The sequence below is a fragment of the Caretta caretta genome, chromosome 17, assembly GCF_965140235.1.
Source record: "Caretta caretta isolate rCarCar2 chromosome 17, rCarCar1.hap1, whole genome shotgun sequence".
NCBI classification, from domain to species: domain Eukaryota; kingdom Metazoa; phylum Chordata; order Testudines; family Cheloniidae; genus Caretta; species Caretta caretta.
In genome coordinates, this window is record NC_134222.1 from 5446874 (window position 1) to 5465161 (window position 18288).

The window sequence follows — 18288 nt, forward strand, 5'->3', positions numbered from 1 at the left end:
TAAAGATATAATTATGCCTTTCCAAATTGGAATGAGAGGTATTTTATTGTTTGAGACACATTGTTTTATTTGTTTTTAGAAAGCCATAGGCCAAAAAGCTCCTAGCACAGTGCTCAGACACTGCTGACATTTATTATTGGCAGCACTGCTTCACTGAGTCTGCAAACAGCCTGAAACAACAGTTTTGAGAGGCCTGAATTGCCCCCACCTTATCTCAGCAGAGTGTTTAACTCTGAAGACTAACGATGACAATAGAATATTAATATTCGCTCCTTCACGTTAGAAACATCCAGACCTCCAAAACCTTCAATAGTGAATTTCAATAGATATTTATTTTAGAGAAGAAGGGTTAAATGGATACTTTACATCAATATCACTTAACTAGAAGCCAGTTAGAGAAGTTAAACCAGTGAAGGGTCTTCCCATACTGCCTGCCATTAGGGTGTAACAGGGACAGATGGCGAACGATACATATGGCCATTGGTGATTGACGGGATTGTGAAGGGGAAATATTCTCATATTGATGAAAGTGGCAGCAAGTGGGCAGAGATATATAGGAGATCAGTCTAAGCAATTATAATAGTCCCTTCCAGCCTTTTGTTGTTTGCAGTGTTTATTGTAGCCGTGTTGGTCATAGGATAGGAGAGAGACAAGGTGGGTGAGGTAATATCTTTTATTGGACCAACTTCTGTTGGTGGAAGCACAAACGCTTGTCCTTTCCATCCACAGAATTTGGCCCAATAAATGATATTACCTCACCCACTTTGTCTCCTTTTAGCCTTTACACCTATTAATCTGAATGGTTACAAACGCAGGGAAAAAATTGTAGTGTAGACAGACCTAGCTCCAATGGCCCTGAATTCAGGGGAAATTGGGATCTTTGCAGCTTGGCGCCTTCTCTAGTCTCTTCACAGTTACCAGATGCAGAGCTATGTGGGCCTGGCGAGATGCAGTGTAATCCTTCCAGCAGTTCTTTCTATGAGGCTTTTTTTTGTAGGAGCCAAGGAGTCTGCATGCTATCTCCAATTATAAAGGAACCATTTAGGTTAATGTGTAATGGACTTGAAAGGATCTGAATGGAAACCAGAGTGAAATCAGCTTGGAACAGCAGCAAAATCATAACACGGGGGAGAAAGCCCTGCACTTTTCCAATCTCTCATCATAATGTATGCAGACTGGTTGGCTCCTACTGTACAACGTTTGTAAACTACTCAACTCTGCTAGTGAAACGTACAAGAGTGACAGGCTCCTCACTTGATTCACACACAAGATACAGCACAGACAGGTGCAATGCAAGCTTCTCCTATGACACACCTCTAGCATTGATCCCTTGGTGTGATCTAGAGGGACTAGGTCTAGTGGAGAGAGGGGAGTTAATTCCTTGGCCTTTTTCCTGAGCCTGCTAGTGAAGGTGACAATTACGATGGAGGTTTTAGTGATGAGGACACTTATCCACTGGGAACGAACTGACATTCTTCATCATTCCTCCCTCCCTCCCCCAAACCTCTATTCATTTCACATCTGCTATTGAACAGCTGTGAGATGGCAACAACTGCCATTCCTACCAACTAGGGCCCAAATCAAACCAGTGTCTGAGAAGCGAAAGGCTCTGTATCCTGTTAGCAACAATCCCCTCAACCATCCAACTTCCTCCCCTTGCCCTCCCAAGCTGCTATGCCTAAAGCATTTCAGATCGTCTGCGGCAAGCATCTACTGCTCAAGTCCTTGGTATGTCAGAGAGAAATGTGAAAAACACATTGAAAGTGTCATGCTTTATCAATCGCTAAATTGTATGGGCGTTGCATTATACATTTCAAGGGTCATTGTAGAAAACAAGAGATTAAATTAATTTAGTACTCTGGCTTCAATTATCTGGATTTAAAATATAAAAGAGAGTCAAATCTGTTTGTAAATAAATATGCTGCCTGCCGGTTATAAACTACCAGTACCACAGATTAGATACCTGTCACAGAGATTTGGGTTAAAACCCAGAGGTTTTTTGCTCCTGTTACTAGGATCATCCTGCTGTCATATGGATGTTGTAGCTCACTACTCCCACATTGTATTTCATCACTGAGTACAAAACTTCATGGACAATATGATCTGCAGTGCCAAACTAGTTATAGAAACAAAGAACATTATCAGTAAGGCCTCGATTCTGCAAGGAGGTGAGCACCATCACTTGGAGACACTCCTGATTTATATTGCTTTAAGTGAGAACCTAGTAGGACTTTCTGGCTACTGTGCTTCTCAGCCTAATTAAGAAAGGGATGAAATCCTGATAATCAGAGGTCAGTATTTTCAGACACAAAGTAGGCATGCAAATTCCTCGAGGGGAGGGACTGTCACTTTTTATTATCTGTGTATGTGTGTATTGTGACCAGCACAACAGGGCCCTGATCTCTGATGGGAGCCTGTGGTCGCTATCACAGTCCAAAAAGTAATCCGCAAAATAGCACTCAAGTGTAATAAATGTGATGGATGGATTTGTATGATGACCTGTGATGGAAAGATAAAAGTAACTGGCTGCGGGATAGGACTAGCTGGCTCAAGGGGTTGCTAATTGTTGTGATTTATACTGCAGTAGCACCAAGGGGCCCCTATCATAGATCAGGGTTCCGGTGTGCTAGGTGCTGCAGAAATGCAGAACAATAAGAAAGTCCCTGCCTCGAGGAGTTTACAATCTAAGTATTTAGATATGAAGTCCCTCACTTATGGATCATTCTTTAATTCCTAATGGACAAACATCTGCACCCCAAAAACCACCATCACAAGTGACAACCACATGGTAGTGTTAGCAGAGAGCCATGGAAACTGAACTCCTGTCTCAATAGCTAGCTGTGGACCCTTTAGCTCAGGGTTGAGCGTTCCGTGGCAAGGCACCGTGGAGGGATGCTGGCACTGCTCTTGGCTGTGCTCTCTCTGTTCTGAGGACTTCACGTTAAACTTACTTTTTCACTAATAAATTCTAATCCGAATTGAAATGGGATAACTTTTTTCTTTGGTCAGGTGAGGACCCAAGAAGCTGCATTTTGACCTAGTATTATGACTAAAGTATAGGTTGGAAGGAGAGACCGGAAATTAATTAGAGTAATCACTGTGAGAAATGATGAAAGGAGGGCTCTGCTGCAAAAAGCCTGGTTAAAAATCCCATGAATTGTCCACAGGCCAGTGGTAGCTGAAGAAAAGAAAATCTGATGATAAATGTTTTGTTATGCTTTTGAACAGACTATAAAACAGAATGCTATCGAATCCCTAGTGTGTCGGCTAGTGATTTAAAAAACTCTGCACACCCTGTACTGAACAAAAGGAAAAGTTCCTCTCCAAGAGGGATGGAATACCAGCAGTCAATAACTTAATTTTAAGACATTATGAATCAATTTACTGGAGCGTATCCACTACTTCATCTAAATTAAACATTCCCCTCAAAGTGCAGGGAAAGTGGGGGGAAAGGTTTCAGACAATTGTCAACAAAGCAATTCATCTTGGTGTTGTCTCCATATCAGAGATATTTAAAGCCCATATTGAGTGATATCATTAGGCAAAGATAGAAAACACCCAAATACCCAGTCTTGGAGGATATCTGCTATACCAGAAGAGGAGGACTTGAAGGAGAATTTCTTATAGTAAATGGCATTGTCACAGTTGGGAGAAAATATGATTTGAACCTATGCATTTCAAAGAGACCTACATCAGGGGCATTTGATCTTTGTCTGAAGGAGGGCTTTGTTTGCAGTTTGCTGGGAACCCAAGGGTCACACTGAGGACCTGACCTTGACAGGCGTTAGGTGTCTCCTGTAGGACCCTATAGGCTCTTAGATATAATAGTGAGGAGGCAAATATCAGCACTACGTTTCATTTCCTACAGTCATGGTTTGTGTTAATCAATAGCGCTGTATCTTGTGATAGTTTTAACCATGTGTCATTGGGTTCAAGGTGCCTTGTGCCAAACACAGAACAGGCTACTTAGTTATTCTCTAACTTGGATTGATACAGAAATTATTCTAACAAAGGCTAATGTTATCCCAAGTACACTTGTCTTGGTGGTGAAAGACCGGAGTCCTGTCCGGTTATTCAAACACTCAGCAAGCGCACTTTAACTTCAATCGGCACCTCTCAGGATTCGATACCTGGTTTGCATCACATAGAGCAGACTACAGTCACTGTCATTTGAATATGGAAGTTCAGTCATTGGGCCCTGATTCCAGTGTGTTTAAATGCTTTGCTGAACTTGGGCTTTGGAACATTGGATGCTAGGGCCTGTAGTTTCTATGTTAATCCCTTATGAAACCTGTGGGCTGCATCTCAGTTCTAAAAATTTGGCTCATCACAACCTGCATTGTAGAGCACAGATCTCTGTCAGATCAAATGCAATGCCTCGGAGGCTACCTTGGTTTAAATAAAGACATGGACCTCTTGAATAATACTCATTCATCAGACACAACATTGGAAAGCCAAAGAAATATCTTGTACCTACTACAGAAAAGTGCATTTGTCAGAATAACTCAAAAATATTGTTCACAGTACAAGAGAATCAGACCATGGCCTTCTGAATCCAGACTGGGATGTCAAGAGACAGAAGTTCTGTCAATAGTAAACTATGGGAGAGAATGTAAGGGCCTAAGACTCCAGCAGGAAATTAAATATATGCAACAATCACCAAACTGGGAAAACTAAATGTAATTTTAAAAAGACTCATTATTAACAATCAGCTCAGATTCTGCCATATGGAATAGGATAATTAAACTGCACGTGATCAATTACCTTAATGCACTTTACCACTGATATAATACTCTCTACTGGATCACTCTCTGATTAATGTTGCTGTGATTTTGGTTCCCAATTACTTTAGGCTACCTTCTAGAAAAAGGGACTGATCCTGCTGCCCTTACTGAGGTGATCAGTCTCTAGAGGCAAAGATTTCAATGTGGCTGTTTAACTGGGGAGATCTAGGTGTGCATATGGGAGCCCCAAAGAGCCACAACTCAAACAAATGGCTAGTGTTCATCCAACCACTAACTTAATATGTAGGGCGAAAAAGGAGCACCCACTGTTGGATCAAGACACTTCCTACAAGAATACCTGGACTATTTAAAAAAATTAAAATAGTCAGATATTAAAAGCGGGGAAGTGTTCTTCAAATACTTAAAAGCTCTCTTCAAATATCGGCAATTTTACAGGCCTATCGTGTGCAAAATCCCAAAGCAATTTAGGATCTAGCCTGAAATCCTTATCCCCCTTGGGAGCCATTGCAAAACATGCAAGACACAAAGCCTCAAGACAATGATAATTGATAAGGAAATAATAATTACTTATTATTATGAGATATGTGTACATGGAGCTGTGCAATAGCTCACTTGTGCCACATACCAGGATTCTGACCTGAAAGAGCCTCCAATCTAGGGGCTCAATCCATGATGTGAAAAGCACCTCCCAGCTCCTATACACTTGAGTGAGATAGGCACAGAGTACCATGTGAGAGTGGATGCTATACAGACCAAACACAATGTGACAGATGGTCCTTATAGTGGGAATAATGAAATCTGTGGCTAAGCTAAAGAGTTGGAGCTGAGTGAATAATGTGTTTTTAATATAGTCAGGAGATTATCCACACTGAAAGACCATAAGAGCCCTTAAGAATGAATGGAAGGCGACTCCTCTCTAAACAAAGGCAGCACATTAACTAAATGCAGTTATAACAGGTTCCATTAAAAAAAATCATTAGCTTATGTGGGATCTGGGGAAACATTGTAAACTTGCTTTTCAACATAAAGGCTTTGGGTGGGGACCTTTACAGTTCCCCACTTAATTTTCTATTACACATTGCACAAAATGTATTAAATAATTAATGGGTATGTTCTGTGTTAAGGGGAACTGTCCTGCCAAATCCCAGTCACACTAAGTGGAAGAGAATAGATCTGCCTCTACCCTCTTTATGGTCTTTCAAGTTAAAGGACAGGTACAACGTTTTTCTGATAACACCAACTTTTGTTTCCCAGGGAAGTTTAAAAATCTGCTCAGTTTACCGTTGCGATATTTTGTTTTACTTGGAATTCCGATTCTTCTAGAACCCTCCCCTGGAGTAAGATCTGTGGCTTTGTATAATTGTTTGCATATAAGGATATTTCAGACTTATGTGTAGTTCCTTGCATTGGAGGATCTTAAAGTGCTTCCCAAACATTAGTTAACCTTTCGTTCTTGGCTTGCATTTTCAGTAAACATCCACAAAGCTAATTCATTAGCCACCTTCAAATCCCTCCTCAAACCTCCTTTGCCACGATGCTCACTAAAAACTTGACAACAGCTAGGCTGCTTGGGAGCTGCCTCTCATGCTGACCAATATTCTCTCATTGTTTACTTATATTCCCCCATCTGTCTGTATCCATCTATTACCTCTTCTTTTTATACTAAGATTGTAAACTCCTTGGGACCAGGACCATCTTTTTGGTTCTGTGTTTGTGCAGCACCTAACACAATGGGGTCTTGGTCCATGACAAGGGCTCCTAGGTATACAGTAATACAAATAGTAAATAATAATGAAACTCAAATCATCCTTGTGTATTGTATCCATGTTATTGATGGGGAAACTGAGGTATAAAGCAGTGGATTGATTTGTCTAGGGCAGGGGTAGCTAATTATTTTTGTCAAGGTACAAATGTCTTGATCAATGTATAATCAAGGATAGACTCCAGAGAACATAATAATAACAAAACAACAACAACAATAATAATAAGTAAAAGGATTGTGGGGTCTGTTCAAAAGTGTCTGGCCTGCAGTCCACTTATTAACTACCCCTGGTCTAGGGCCTCACAGTGAGTGGCAGAGCTGGGAATAGAACCCAGGAGTCTTCCTTGCTCTAGTCATTAGACAACTAACACTATGTGTCCTATTAATTGAGCATTGTACTATAAATCTCAGGATTCATCACGTATAAGGCTGGCATCTTAAGAAACAAGGGTGTGTTGCTCTGAATTCTCTAGCAGAATGGCTTTGGTAGAGATGGGCCTCAGGGTAGAGATGGGTGATTAACCACTAGAATAAACTACCAAGGGAAGTGGTGGATTCTCCATCTCTTGATATTTGCAAATCAAGTCTGGATGCCTTTTGGGGACATATGCTTTCGTCAAACAAAAGTTATTGGCTCAATACAGGGATAACTGGGCGACATTCTCTGGCCTGTGATATACAGGAGGTCAGACTAGATGACAGAATAATCCTTCTGGCCTTAAACTTTGAGAATGTATCATATAAAATATTTGGCCATAGAGCACTGAGCACACCTATGTCACTGTACAAATAACAGAAGTACTTTGTTTGCATACAGAACTTTTCATTTATTAAATAATAGTAGTAATAATAATGTGGAAAATTCCACAAGCTCAGTCTAAGGGGAATTATTTGAAGGGCTTCTGCCTCTGTGACAAGACCTAATCTTTTCTGTGGATCCCTTTAAATGGTAAACGAAACTTGTAAAGCTATAGGATTATATTACAGACCCACTGGCACGTACCCTACCAAACATTATGCTGCTTATCCCCAGGGATGCTGAAGGGGTCGTGCACAAGGAAAAGAAGGAACGAGATACAACTGTTTGCTTGGCAAATCATGGACAAAATGAATGAGCGGCTATTCAGAGGGGACCCACGAGACAGGCCTGCTTCTTTTTACAAGGATGCTCAAAGCCACCAGTCTCTAGTGACAAAGTCCCTTAAAGCACTTTAATCTCAGCTGTCTAGCTGCCAGACCAGCTCTGAACACAGAGGACAACATCTCAAAACACAGTAGCTTGAGGGACAGCAGCTAAGATGCTGAAGGAAAGAAAGAGCTTAAGAGGGCAATCAGTATGTGAAGGTTCCCAGCGTAATGCAGGATTAGTAGAAAGAAAATGGACTGCCCATTAAAATTCATGAAGACACACAATTTAAGCCTCATGAATAACAGGACTGCAATTATGTAGGGTCAGGGTTTTTTTCAGGGCCACAGAGAGAAATGAAGTCATTAACATGATGTGTGTGTGGCTGCCATGTGCTCCCCTTTTGTTGCTGGATGCTCAGACAGACCTATTAAGTGTTCTGGGTAACCCTGGGGAATTGGTCATAATGGCAGTAAAGGGGGAGGGGCTTTGTGACCTGACTACATAGCGTGTCTGATGGAAAGTTGAAAATTAAGAGCAAAAATGTTGCTGCGAGTGAGGATTTATTTTAAATGTATTTAATTGGGAGAAAAAGCCAAGTCCATAATATTATTGTCAGTCACTGACAATACTGGCTGTCCAGAGTACAGTGTACTACTGATACCTTCCTCTTAAGAGGCTGCAGGTATGACTTGTGATTAAGACCCTGGACTGGGACTCAGGAAATCTTGGTTCAGATCCCCACTCTGCCAAAATTTTTCTCTGTGACGTTGGGAAAGTCACTTAATTGCTCTGTGCCTCAGTTCCCCATCTGTAAAATGTAGGTAACAACTAAATATTTCACAAGGGTGATGAGGATGCAATAATTAATGGCCTTGAGGTGCTCACATGTTATGGTGATAGGTGACATATGTATTCTTATATTAGATTAACAGATCCCATATTAGCTCTCTTCTTAATTAAGATACATCTAACAGTCCCTTCAAAACGAAGGCAAGGGAGGGAGGTGGTGGAAAAGAGGTAAGTGATCCTTTAATCACAATGTGCAACGAGGGCTGTGAGATCTGCAGAATTTTGAGCACCCATTCAGGTCTGTTGAAAAAAAGTTGCAATGTCTGTCATGCTGTCCTTTCCCAAAGTGATTCTGAATCTCCTCTTGCATCTGTTGAATGAAAGGATGCCAGGGTTCTGACTTGTACTTTTTGCTGCCAAAAAGGTTACTGTGTGAAGTGGATATCCCTACTTTATATGCTGTAGAGATGTTCACATCAAAATGTCCAGCGCAGGGAATTGGACAGTCCATTTCTAGTTTGGCTGTCACAGGGGTATATCTCAGGGAGAATCACTGATTTTTTTCATCTCAGACTGACTGTCATTTAGAAGGGATCATGTACTAAAGGCAGACTATCAACCTTATTATAAAATATGAATGGGTCAGTACAGATTTTTGTCAAAAACTTGGCAACATCTAGACTGTTCTAAACACAATAATAGAGTACGTGTCAGGCAGTTTTGAAGCATTTGCGGGGAGTTCTATTTAGCAATATGTAGTGGGTCTGATAAGATGGGAAGACAGGGACCAAGGAACTCAGATACCATAGTGACAAGGGAGGTATAAATGTCTAATGAGAAATGTTGCTGTCATTTACACTGGTGTGAATCTACAATGATTCCACAGACTTCAATGGACTTTCATCAGATTTACATCAATGTAACTGAAAGTGGAATGTATCCCACTTTTCATGAGGCAAGTGTGTCCTGCTGGTTTTCTACAGAGATTTCTTTACCAGTGTCTTGCTGCCAGATACTCTTAAGTTCTTCCCACTGTGGGGTGGTAGGTGTAGCAGAAAGGGGCCCAATTTATGCCACTCAGGCAAACTAAATAAGCCTAAAAGGGGCATAAGTAGCCTCTTGAATAAATCCATGCTCAGGCAGTCTCCCTGGCTCATGTGTAGCCAACATAAAGGCTCATGCCAGCCCTGCTCCATGTGCCCAGCTAACTGTGTGTGGCCAGACCACTCTGCTCTACAAGTGTTCATTGCTTTTCAGAGTCCACAGGGGGAAGTGGGAAATACCATGTAAGTTTTATAAGAGACCTGAGGGTCCTCTGATTTGCACCAGTGACCAAGCAGGCCTCTGGCTCCCCAGAATATTGGCATCACAAAGATTGATTAGGGCCACTTTTTTGTCTCCCCTTGTCCCTGCAGCAACTGCAGGACTGGAGTAACTGAGACTTGGGCCCAAGGATTTTGTATAGGCCAAAAATAAGAGCTCTTTTGTGAGGAGCGTTTCTTATCTAGTTATTTTCCTGTTAGCGGGTATATGGTTAAGTCACAGCTCTGGTGCAGTCTATTTGGAATTGGAAGCCTAGGTAAATTATTGATTCTTTTGCTCATTTGATAAGGAAATCAGAAAAGGGATAAGATCTAATATGCAAGGATATCTTCAAAGCTTATGACTAGTTGAGGTGCAGGCCTGAAAAGTACCTAATACCTTTCATTATTGCAGGTATAGAAAAACTAGGATTTGAAGAGAACATAACATGCAGGATTGGGACAGGAGGGCCTGGTTCTATAACCATTACTCATTCTGAGAAGCACTCATAGATTCTAAGGCCAGAAGGAACCATTGTGATCATCTTGTCTGACCTACTGACTCAGTCTCTGCCTTCAATGGGTCTCAACACATGAACACAGTCTACTCAGTGCGAAGACTGAAGAAAAAGCCCCATGTCCCCATCTGTAAAAGGAGACAATATTTAGTAACTTCATAATGGGGTTTGGAGGCAAAAATTGTCTGTTTGTAAAGCACTTTGAGTTCCTCATTTGAAAGTGCTATAGAACTGCAAAGTATTATAAGATAGGTTTCAGAGTAACAGCCGTGTTAGTCTGTATTCGCAAAAAGAAAAGGAGTACTTGTGGCACCTTAGAGACTAACCAATTTATCTGAGCAAAAGCTCATGCTCAAATAAATTGGTTAGTCTCTAAGGTGCCACAAGTACTCCTTTTCTTTTTATTATAAGATAAACTCAGTGAAAAATAGGAGGCATCTTCTTCCAACTGTGATGCTCTTGGAAAAATTCTACAAATAATACTGTGTCTGGAGCAACCATCCTCCATTAGGGATACAGATCTTTTTGAGTAATGTTGCTGACTCATAGCTAGTGACACAAAGGATGGGTATTAACATAATAGACTTGAAATTAGACGAAGGTTTCTAACCATCAGAGGAGTGAAGTTTTGGAATAGCCTTCCAAGGGAAGCAGTGGGGGCAAAAGATCTATCTGGCTTTAAGATTAAACTCGATAAGTTTATGGAGGAGATAGTATGATGGGATACCATGGTTTTGGTAATTAAATATTCATGGTAAATAGGCCTAATGGCCTGTGATGGGATGTTAGATGGGGTGCGATCTGAGTTACCCAGGAAAGAATTTTCTGTAGTACCTGGCTGGTGAATCTTGCCCATATGCTCAGGGTTTAGCTGATCGCCATATTTGGGGTCGGGAAGGAATTTTCCTCCAGGGCAGATTGGAAGAGGCCCTGGAGGTTTTTCGCCTTCCTCTGTAGCATGGGGCACGGGTCACTTGCTGGAGGATTCTCTGCTACTTTAAGTCTTTAAACCACGATTTGAGGACTTCAGTAGCTCAGACATAGGTGAGAGGTTTTTCGCAGGAGTGGGTGGGTGAAATTCTGTGGCCTGCGTTGTGCAGGAGGTCAGACTAGATGATCATAATGGTCCCTTCTGACCTTAGTAGCTATGAATCAGAAAAAGGAAAACTATTGACTATCTGAAATGAGGCTGGGTTATGTAAAACACTGGCTTATGTTAGGTTTGTCTGCAACCAAATTAAAGCTCAGGGATCTCTCTTCTTGTCAGCTCCCATATATGGAGATTCCGGGCTCATGATTATCCGTCTCTACTTGTTCAGTGTAATTAATAGATGTGGTTTTCTCTCCAGCCATTAGGGGATGCTATGTTCATCATGGAACAGACCATCTCTTCCAGAACAGGGACAGAGAAATTCCCCAGAAATTCCCCAGAGAGTTCACCTCTTGGAAGGTTGGTGATAAAACAGGTTTGTCCAACTAAGGACACTGAAATGTTTCCTGTATTCAACTATTTCTCTACTCAGCAGAAAGCAAAACACATTCATTGCTGTGTGTCCAGCACAATTCAGCTAGGGTAGGTGGCAGAGTAGCATTGTCCTCTTTCAGTGAGCAAATGTGCAGTGGTGTCTAAACCTAATCCCTAGGCCAAGAGCATTTTTTTCTAGCAAACCTGAAAACAAAAGTGCAACCCCACATAGCACATTTATTAGCATAGCAGCTATAAGGATGCGGATGCCATGTTATTAGTGGTTGGGGCAGGGAATTGTAGCTAGGATTCCTGGATTTTTTTCCCCAGCTCTGCCAAATTGCTGTTAGTACAGACCTCTTAATCTGTGTCTGTTTTCCCCATCTGCAAAACTGAAATAATATCTCAAGGCGTGTAATTCATTAATGTTTAAGCAGCATGAGATTCTCGGTTGAAAGGCACGATATACTGCAAGGACATAGTTCAAGACTGCCAAAGAGCTTGATTAAAACTAAACATGCCATCCCTAAGAGGGGGGAAAAAATCACCTCACCTGGTTCCATAAACTGTTACAGTGTAAAACTGCCTACACACAAAGTGCATGTTATGTGTGATTAAAATAAAACCTGTTAGGAAGAAAAAACATGTACAGATGAATATCACTTAATAAATTACCATCTTTAAAAATGTGCCAAGAAAATGCAATGATGGGATATTTGTAGACCTCACTGGGGAATAGTAAAACAGTTAATTTGAATGCTATTAGCAGAGTGAGTTACTAGTAGCAACATAACACTATCACATTAAGGTAATAAATTAGGTACATATGCATAAAATGAAGTCATAGCATATTGTGTATTGTCACATCCCATACTGTATCCTGAGTGAAGAGAACTATATATTGATTATACTAATTTAGATGTAAAACTGAATGTTTTTCTTGCTCCCAGATGAACATTAAAATAATTTTGGGTAATTTCTGTAGAAGTTTTCAGGTAGATATGGAAGATTTATGGCTACTGAGTGTCTGAATATCTTGTAATCAAACATGGGAATATGAAAGCTGCAAGACAGAATGGTATGTGAACAATTTGTCAAAAGGTGATGAGCAATTTCTGTGCTACTGGCTAATAGATGAGTTTTTGTCATTGGATACAAATGGTTCACTGCACTGATGAACTGATCATAACAAGTGTGTATATGTTTGGAGGTGTCTGATGATGATGATATTTGGCAGCGATATAGCTTCAAAGTGCTTTGCAAACATTAACTAATCAGTCTTTGAAACTTTCTGTGAGCTACGTAGGTAATCTATGTAAATATTATCCCAATTTTTTCAGTTGGAGATACTGAAGTATTGAGGTTAAATGCCTTGCCCATAATGGCAAGGGGAGTCATTGGTGAGTGTAGGATTAGAACCTAGGAGTTTCTTGCTCCTAGTTCTGTGCTTATGCAATAAGAGACATTTACAATGTGGTACTCATCACTTATTTATCCCAGTGAGAGGTGAAACATTCTTAATGCACATAAACAGGGTTCTTAAAGACAGACTAAATCTTAGGATGTACATATAATTTCTGCATATCCTTTCTAACAATAGTGGATATATTGATGACTACCTTGATGAACGGAAGTGCCGTCCAAACCCTTCTCTTCACCATGTTCAATCTTTTGATTACTGATTTTACTGTTTAAATAACATAGAAATCTTACTTTCAGTGGAAGCAATAATACTGCATTTACCTTTTACTTGGGGATTTGTGTTTTTTCCCTATAATCTTTAAATATAACTAGCTTGCCACCTTCTGGGCATACTGGGATTTACACACCAGAGTATCAAAACCAGAAAACATTCAGCAGAGGTTCTTGAATCAAAATAAAAACATCACAGGTGTGTGTTAAATTGTATTAAGCTGAAGGAGGCTTTTGATTTTGTTCAAATGGTCTTTGTTTCATCATATATTTAATGACAGGTTTCAGAGTAGCAGCTGTGTTAGTCTGTATTCGCAAAAAGAAAAGGAGGACTTGTGGCACCTTAGAGACTAAACAATTTATTTGAGCATAAGCTTTCGTGAGCTACAGCTTATGCTCAAATAAATTGGTTAGTCTCTAAGGTCTACCAGTACTCCTTTTCTTTTTGCATATATTTAATATATTTAGAATATACTTTTATTTACAACATAGTTAAGTTTGGAATTGTATTGTAATATTTCCAATTACGTTGTGACAATTTATTGTTTTTAGGGAAAGATTTTCCTATTAATGGGTCACTTGCAGGTAGTTTAAACACTCCCTGAATCTTTTTTATTTAATCAACAAGTGTTTCTTGTTATGATTTCAATTGTTCCCTATTGGATTTACAGCAAACATTGCAGCCTTTGGGCTAGTGGATGAGAACCAGAAAATGAAACCAGTTAGGAAGCGTGTATAAACAAACTAAAACAGGTTGCTGTATTCACATTCTCCAAGCTAAGTGAAATGCAAAAACCAGCATCAACAGTGACCATGACAGTCTTTTGGTTTGAATAACTAGCTCTGTTGTTATTTAGGGATAAAGGTAAGGGTTTAAACAAAAGGGGGGACCTTATTCCCCCCAACCTTGCACCCTCCTTTTCACCTGTAACAAGTAGGGGTAAAGTGTTACTCTCCCAGCCCAGTGGGGTCTCACATTCACTTGGCATTGGGGTGGACGACTGGTGCAGGGCCCGGGTGGGTCAGGGCCCTACTACATTTAATAGGGCAGCCTCCTGGCCTGTGCCCCTCTCCATGCTTTATGGCACCTATTCCTATACTACCAGGGTGAGCTGTGGGGAGTCCTGAGCCGAAGCCGCCCCACTAGGCTGCGAGAGAGCAGAGCCCTGGGGCGGCGGAGCCCCCCGGGGCAGGGACCGTGTCTCGCCGCTCGTAGGGAGTGGAGACACTGGTGGGGGAAGAACGGGGCTCGGGGCAGGCCTGGGGCACCGAGTTGACCCTCAGCAGGGCGCAGGGGTTGTGTGGAGACCAGTGCAGGGGGAGGGGCGGGGCTAGGAGATGAGGATGGGCATGGCCTGGGTAGGAGGGGGCGGGGTCACAACTTCCCCGGGCCTGCCCCATCTCCCCGGCGGCTGCAGCGCCCCCAAGTACGCACGGAACGTCATCAGAGCGCGCCGGGTTCCTACCCCGGAGGCGGGAGCGGCTGGAGTCAGGTGGTAGGTACCTGTGGCCAGGGTAGAGGGACCCACTCCTCATGGATACGGCGGCGTCGGGTGGCCCCTCCTAGCTCTGCTGTGGGCCTTGTGGGGCGTAATGGGGCCCCGCTCCGCGTTACTGGGGCTTGGGGGAGGGGTGTCATGGTTTCTGTCCGCCCCCCTTCTCTCCCCTGGGGGTGGGGGGTTGGTGTTGTGTGTGTCATGGCTGCTGCCCGGCCCCCTCCCTCCCTCTACTGAGTGGTTGTGTGTGTGGGGGGGTTAATGGTTCCTGCCCGGCCCCCTCCCTCCCTTCCCTGGTTACTGGGGGGTGTCATGGCTCCTGCCCCGACCCTTCCCCTCCCTAGTTACTGGGGCTGGAGGGGGTGTCATGGATCCTGCCCAGCTCGCTCCTTTCCCGGGTTACTGTCTGTGTTTTGGGGATGAGTGAAATGGCACCTGCTCGCCCCCACCCCTCCCCTGGTTAATGGGTAATGTGGGATGGTGGGTTACATGTAGGCAGTGTACAAGCGTAGCTGTGTTCTCCAGTACACCGCTAGGTTTGGGCAGGGGCCATTTCATCCCCACAAACCCAGTGTTGTGGAGTTCAGTATTTGCACTAGTCATCCTAACTGAAGAGTTGTGTTGCCTCTCGTGTGAGACTCCAAGGTTTGTGCTTTAGTGGGGTTGAATTCTGCTGTTAGGAAGCTGTCAGGAAAATGTCTTGAGATGACTCCACCTTCTGCTAGCTCCTGAATTTCATCTCATTAGGATTAGTCTGAAAGAGGGCCTGTTTTTCTCTGTTTAATGTAATGTGAAATAAAGAACACTTACTGTGTACTGTGATACAAATATCAAACATGCATGTAATTATAACATTGGGAGGTGTATTTATCTATCTGCACCACAGGAGAGCTCTCAAATTGTCGCCCCAATGGAGAGAAAATGCAGTTGCCGAAAGGAAAAAGACAAAGGAAACTCAGACTTCAGAGCCCTCCCTATTCACAGATACAGGCAGAAACTAGTTGACGCTGTCAGAGACAATTCATTTCTTATTGTGACTGGGGAGACGGGGAGTGGCAAAACTACCCAGCTCCCTAAGTATCTATTTGAAGAAGGTAACTATTTATTTTCTCCTTAATATGCTGTTGGTGAAGTGTAAAACCTTTCAGTTAGATGATACTCTTAATATACTCTTTAAAATTTAAGGTTTCAGAGGAACAGCCGTGTTAGTCTGTATTCGCAAAAAGAAAAGGAGGACTTGTGGCACCTTAGAGACTAACCAGTTTATTTGAGCATGAGCTTTCGTGAGCTACAGCTCACTTCATCAGATGTATACCGTGGAAACTGCAGCAGACTTTATATACACACAGAGAATATGAAACAATACCTCCTCCCACCCCACTGTCCTGCTGGTAATAGCTTATCTAAAGTGATCATCAAGTTAGGCCATTTCCAGCACAAATCCAGGTTTTCTCACCCTCCACCCCCCCACACAAATTCACTCTCCTGCTGGTGATAGCCTATCCAAAGTGTCACTTTGGATGGGCTAGCACCAGCAGGAGAGTGAATTTGTGTGGGGGGGTGGAGGGTGAGAGAACCTGGATTTGTGCTGGAAATGGCCCACCTGTTGATCACTTTAGATAAGCTATTACCAGCAGGACAGTGGGGTGGGAGGAGGTATTGTTTCATATTCTCTGTGTGTATATAAAGTCTGCTGCAGTTTCCACGGTATACATCTGATGAAGTGAGCTGTAGCTCACGAAAGCTCATGCTCAAATAAATTGGTTAGTCTCTAAGGTGCCACAAGTCCTCCTTTTCTTTTTTTTTAAATTTAAGTAATTTTCTTGTTTCTTGCTCTCCTTTTTCCAGGAGGTCCACAAATGCTAGTCACTCTCCTCTCCAAAAATTGTTAGCAAAATAGATCAGGGAAAATATTTTAAAAATCTTTGAACAAAGATGATGTGTGTTGAACTTCACTGGTGAGTGAGAGGAGAGGGAGATACTAATCAGTGAAATCAGTCAGTGAAGACTTTAAAAATATATTAGCAACAGTTAACCTACCACGAAGGTAATTCTTTGATGAAGCAATTTCTTTGCCTTTTGTAGGCTTTCTAAAGCATGGAGTGATTGGTGTGACTCAGCCACGCCGAGTAGCTACCATGTCTGTGGCTCAGAGAGTGGCTGAGGAGATGAACTCTTCACTGGGAAGCATAGTGGGATATCAGGTTCGCTTTGATGACTGCACCTCTGAGGTACGAGTTGAAGATTATTTTTTAAAATAACATTAATTAATAAATAATCTCTCTTAATGGAGCAAGATAAATCATTGCATTCTGGGCCCTATATAGTCTCTGTGAGGCACATCTCCATTTTAAAAGAGGTGACTGCAAGTGGTTCCATTTAATACAAATCAGGTGCAGCCCTTGAGTTCATGGCAAGTTGTCAATATGTAAAATAGAGCTATGTGTCAATACCTTTCAGTTAGGTTGTCCTTGAGCTACATGCACATTTACATAAAGGTGCTTGTACAAAGTTTGGACGCTCATCATGATCTGTTTTGTGGGTTAGTTTAAATCTAAAATTGCTTTCTGCCATCCAGGATGTCTGTTTTAATTGCATTCTGTATGTGCATCTGTATCTGTGGTGGAGATGCAACCTTAGCAGTCTGAAATATGGCTCAAATCGATTTTATATGCTGTTCATGATTTCATAGCATATTACAACTGAAGGATAGCCACAGAACCCACAAATTCTCATCGAGAAGGTTGTTTTTTAAACAGTCTGAATGTGCGTGGGGTAGGTGAATACTTAATTCTAATTACAAAATCACAGTTATTGGATTGTCATTAGGAGGTGATGATGATATCACTCAATTTAGAAAAGAAGAAAAGGACAGCACAGATTAGAAATGTAGCACATTACAAATACAGTCCAGTATTTAAAACATTACTTAAGTATTTCAGAAAACCTAGCAAGTGTCTTTTGTGGCTATGGCTTAGTACGTTAATTATAGCATGTAAAGTCTCTCACTAACCTTGAAAAGTCTAAATCATCAACTTCAGTCTGTAGTCGCTCCTGATATGTGACTGTATGTAATGAAATCCATATCCAGGGCAATAACTGAATGGATGGTTAAACTATTCAGGGTACTGCAATCAAGTATATGACTGATGGCTGCTTACTGAGACAGATACTGGCAGACCTCCATCTTACCAAATACAGCATCATTATACTGGATGAAGCCCATGAGCGGAGCTTAAGCACAGTGAGTTTTTCTTTATTTGACACACGTCATTCAGTATAACTAAAAAGAAACTTCGAGATCTGTTCTCTATAGGTTCTTATGCTGCACTCATCCCCTTAGTGTGTGAAGTGATGTGACTAACATCTGTCATTAATTTGTTCTCCCATT

The 18288-nt window shown here is 41.8% G+C and overlaps 1 protein-coding gene across 5 annotated transcripts in view; it reads left to right on the forward strand.

The window, feature by feature from the left end:
• Positions 1-18288, forward strand: part of DHX40 (DEAH-box helicase 40) — a 140572-nt gene that overhangs the window by 102283 nt on the left and 20001 nt on the right. For 3 of the 5 annotated variants that reach the window (XR_012665363.1, XM_075120843.1, XM_075120845.1), the window contains exons 5-8: positions 11594-11694; positions 15784-15991; positions 16983-17128; positions 18022-18141. Coding sequence is in view for 4 of the 5 variants with exons in the window: in XM_075120843.1 (XP_074976944.1) it covers positions 11594-11694; positions 15784-15991; positions 16983-17128; positions 18022-18141 (575 nt within the window). In the remaining variant the exon portion in view is untranslated. Of the gene's footprint in view, positions 1-11593; positions 11695-12694; positions 12788-14775; positions 14898-15783; positions 15992-16982; positions 17129-18021; positions 18142-18288 lie in introns of those variants that run through there. The other 2 variants (XM_048823576.2, XM_048823577.2) reach the window with 2 other exon arrangements.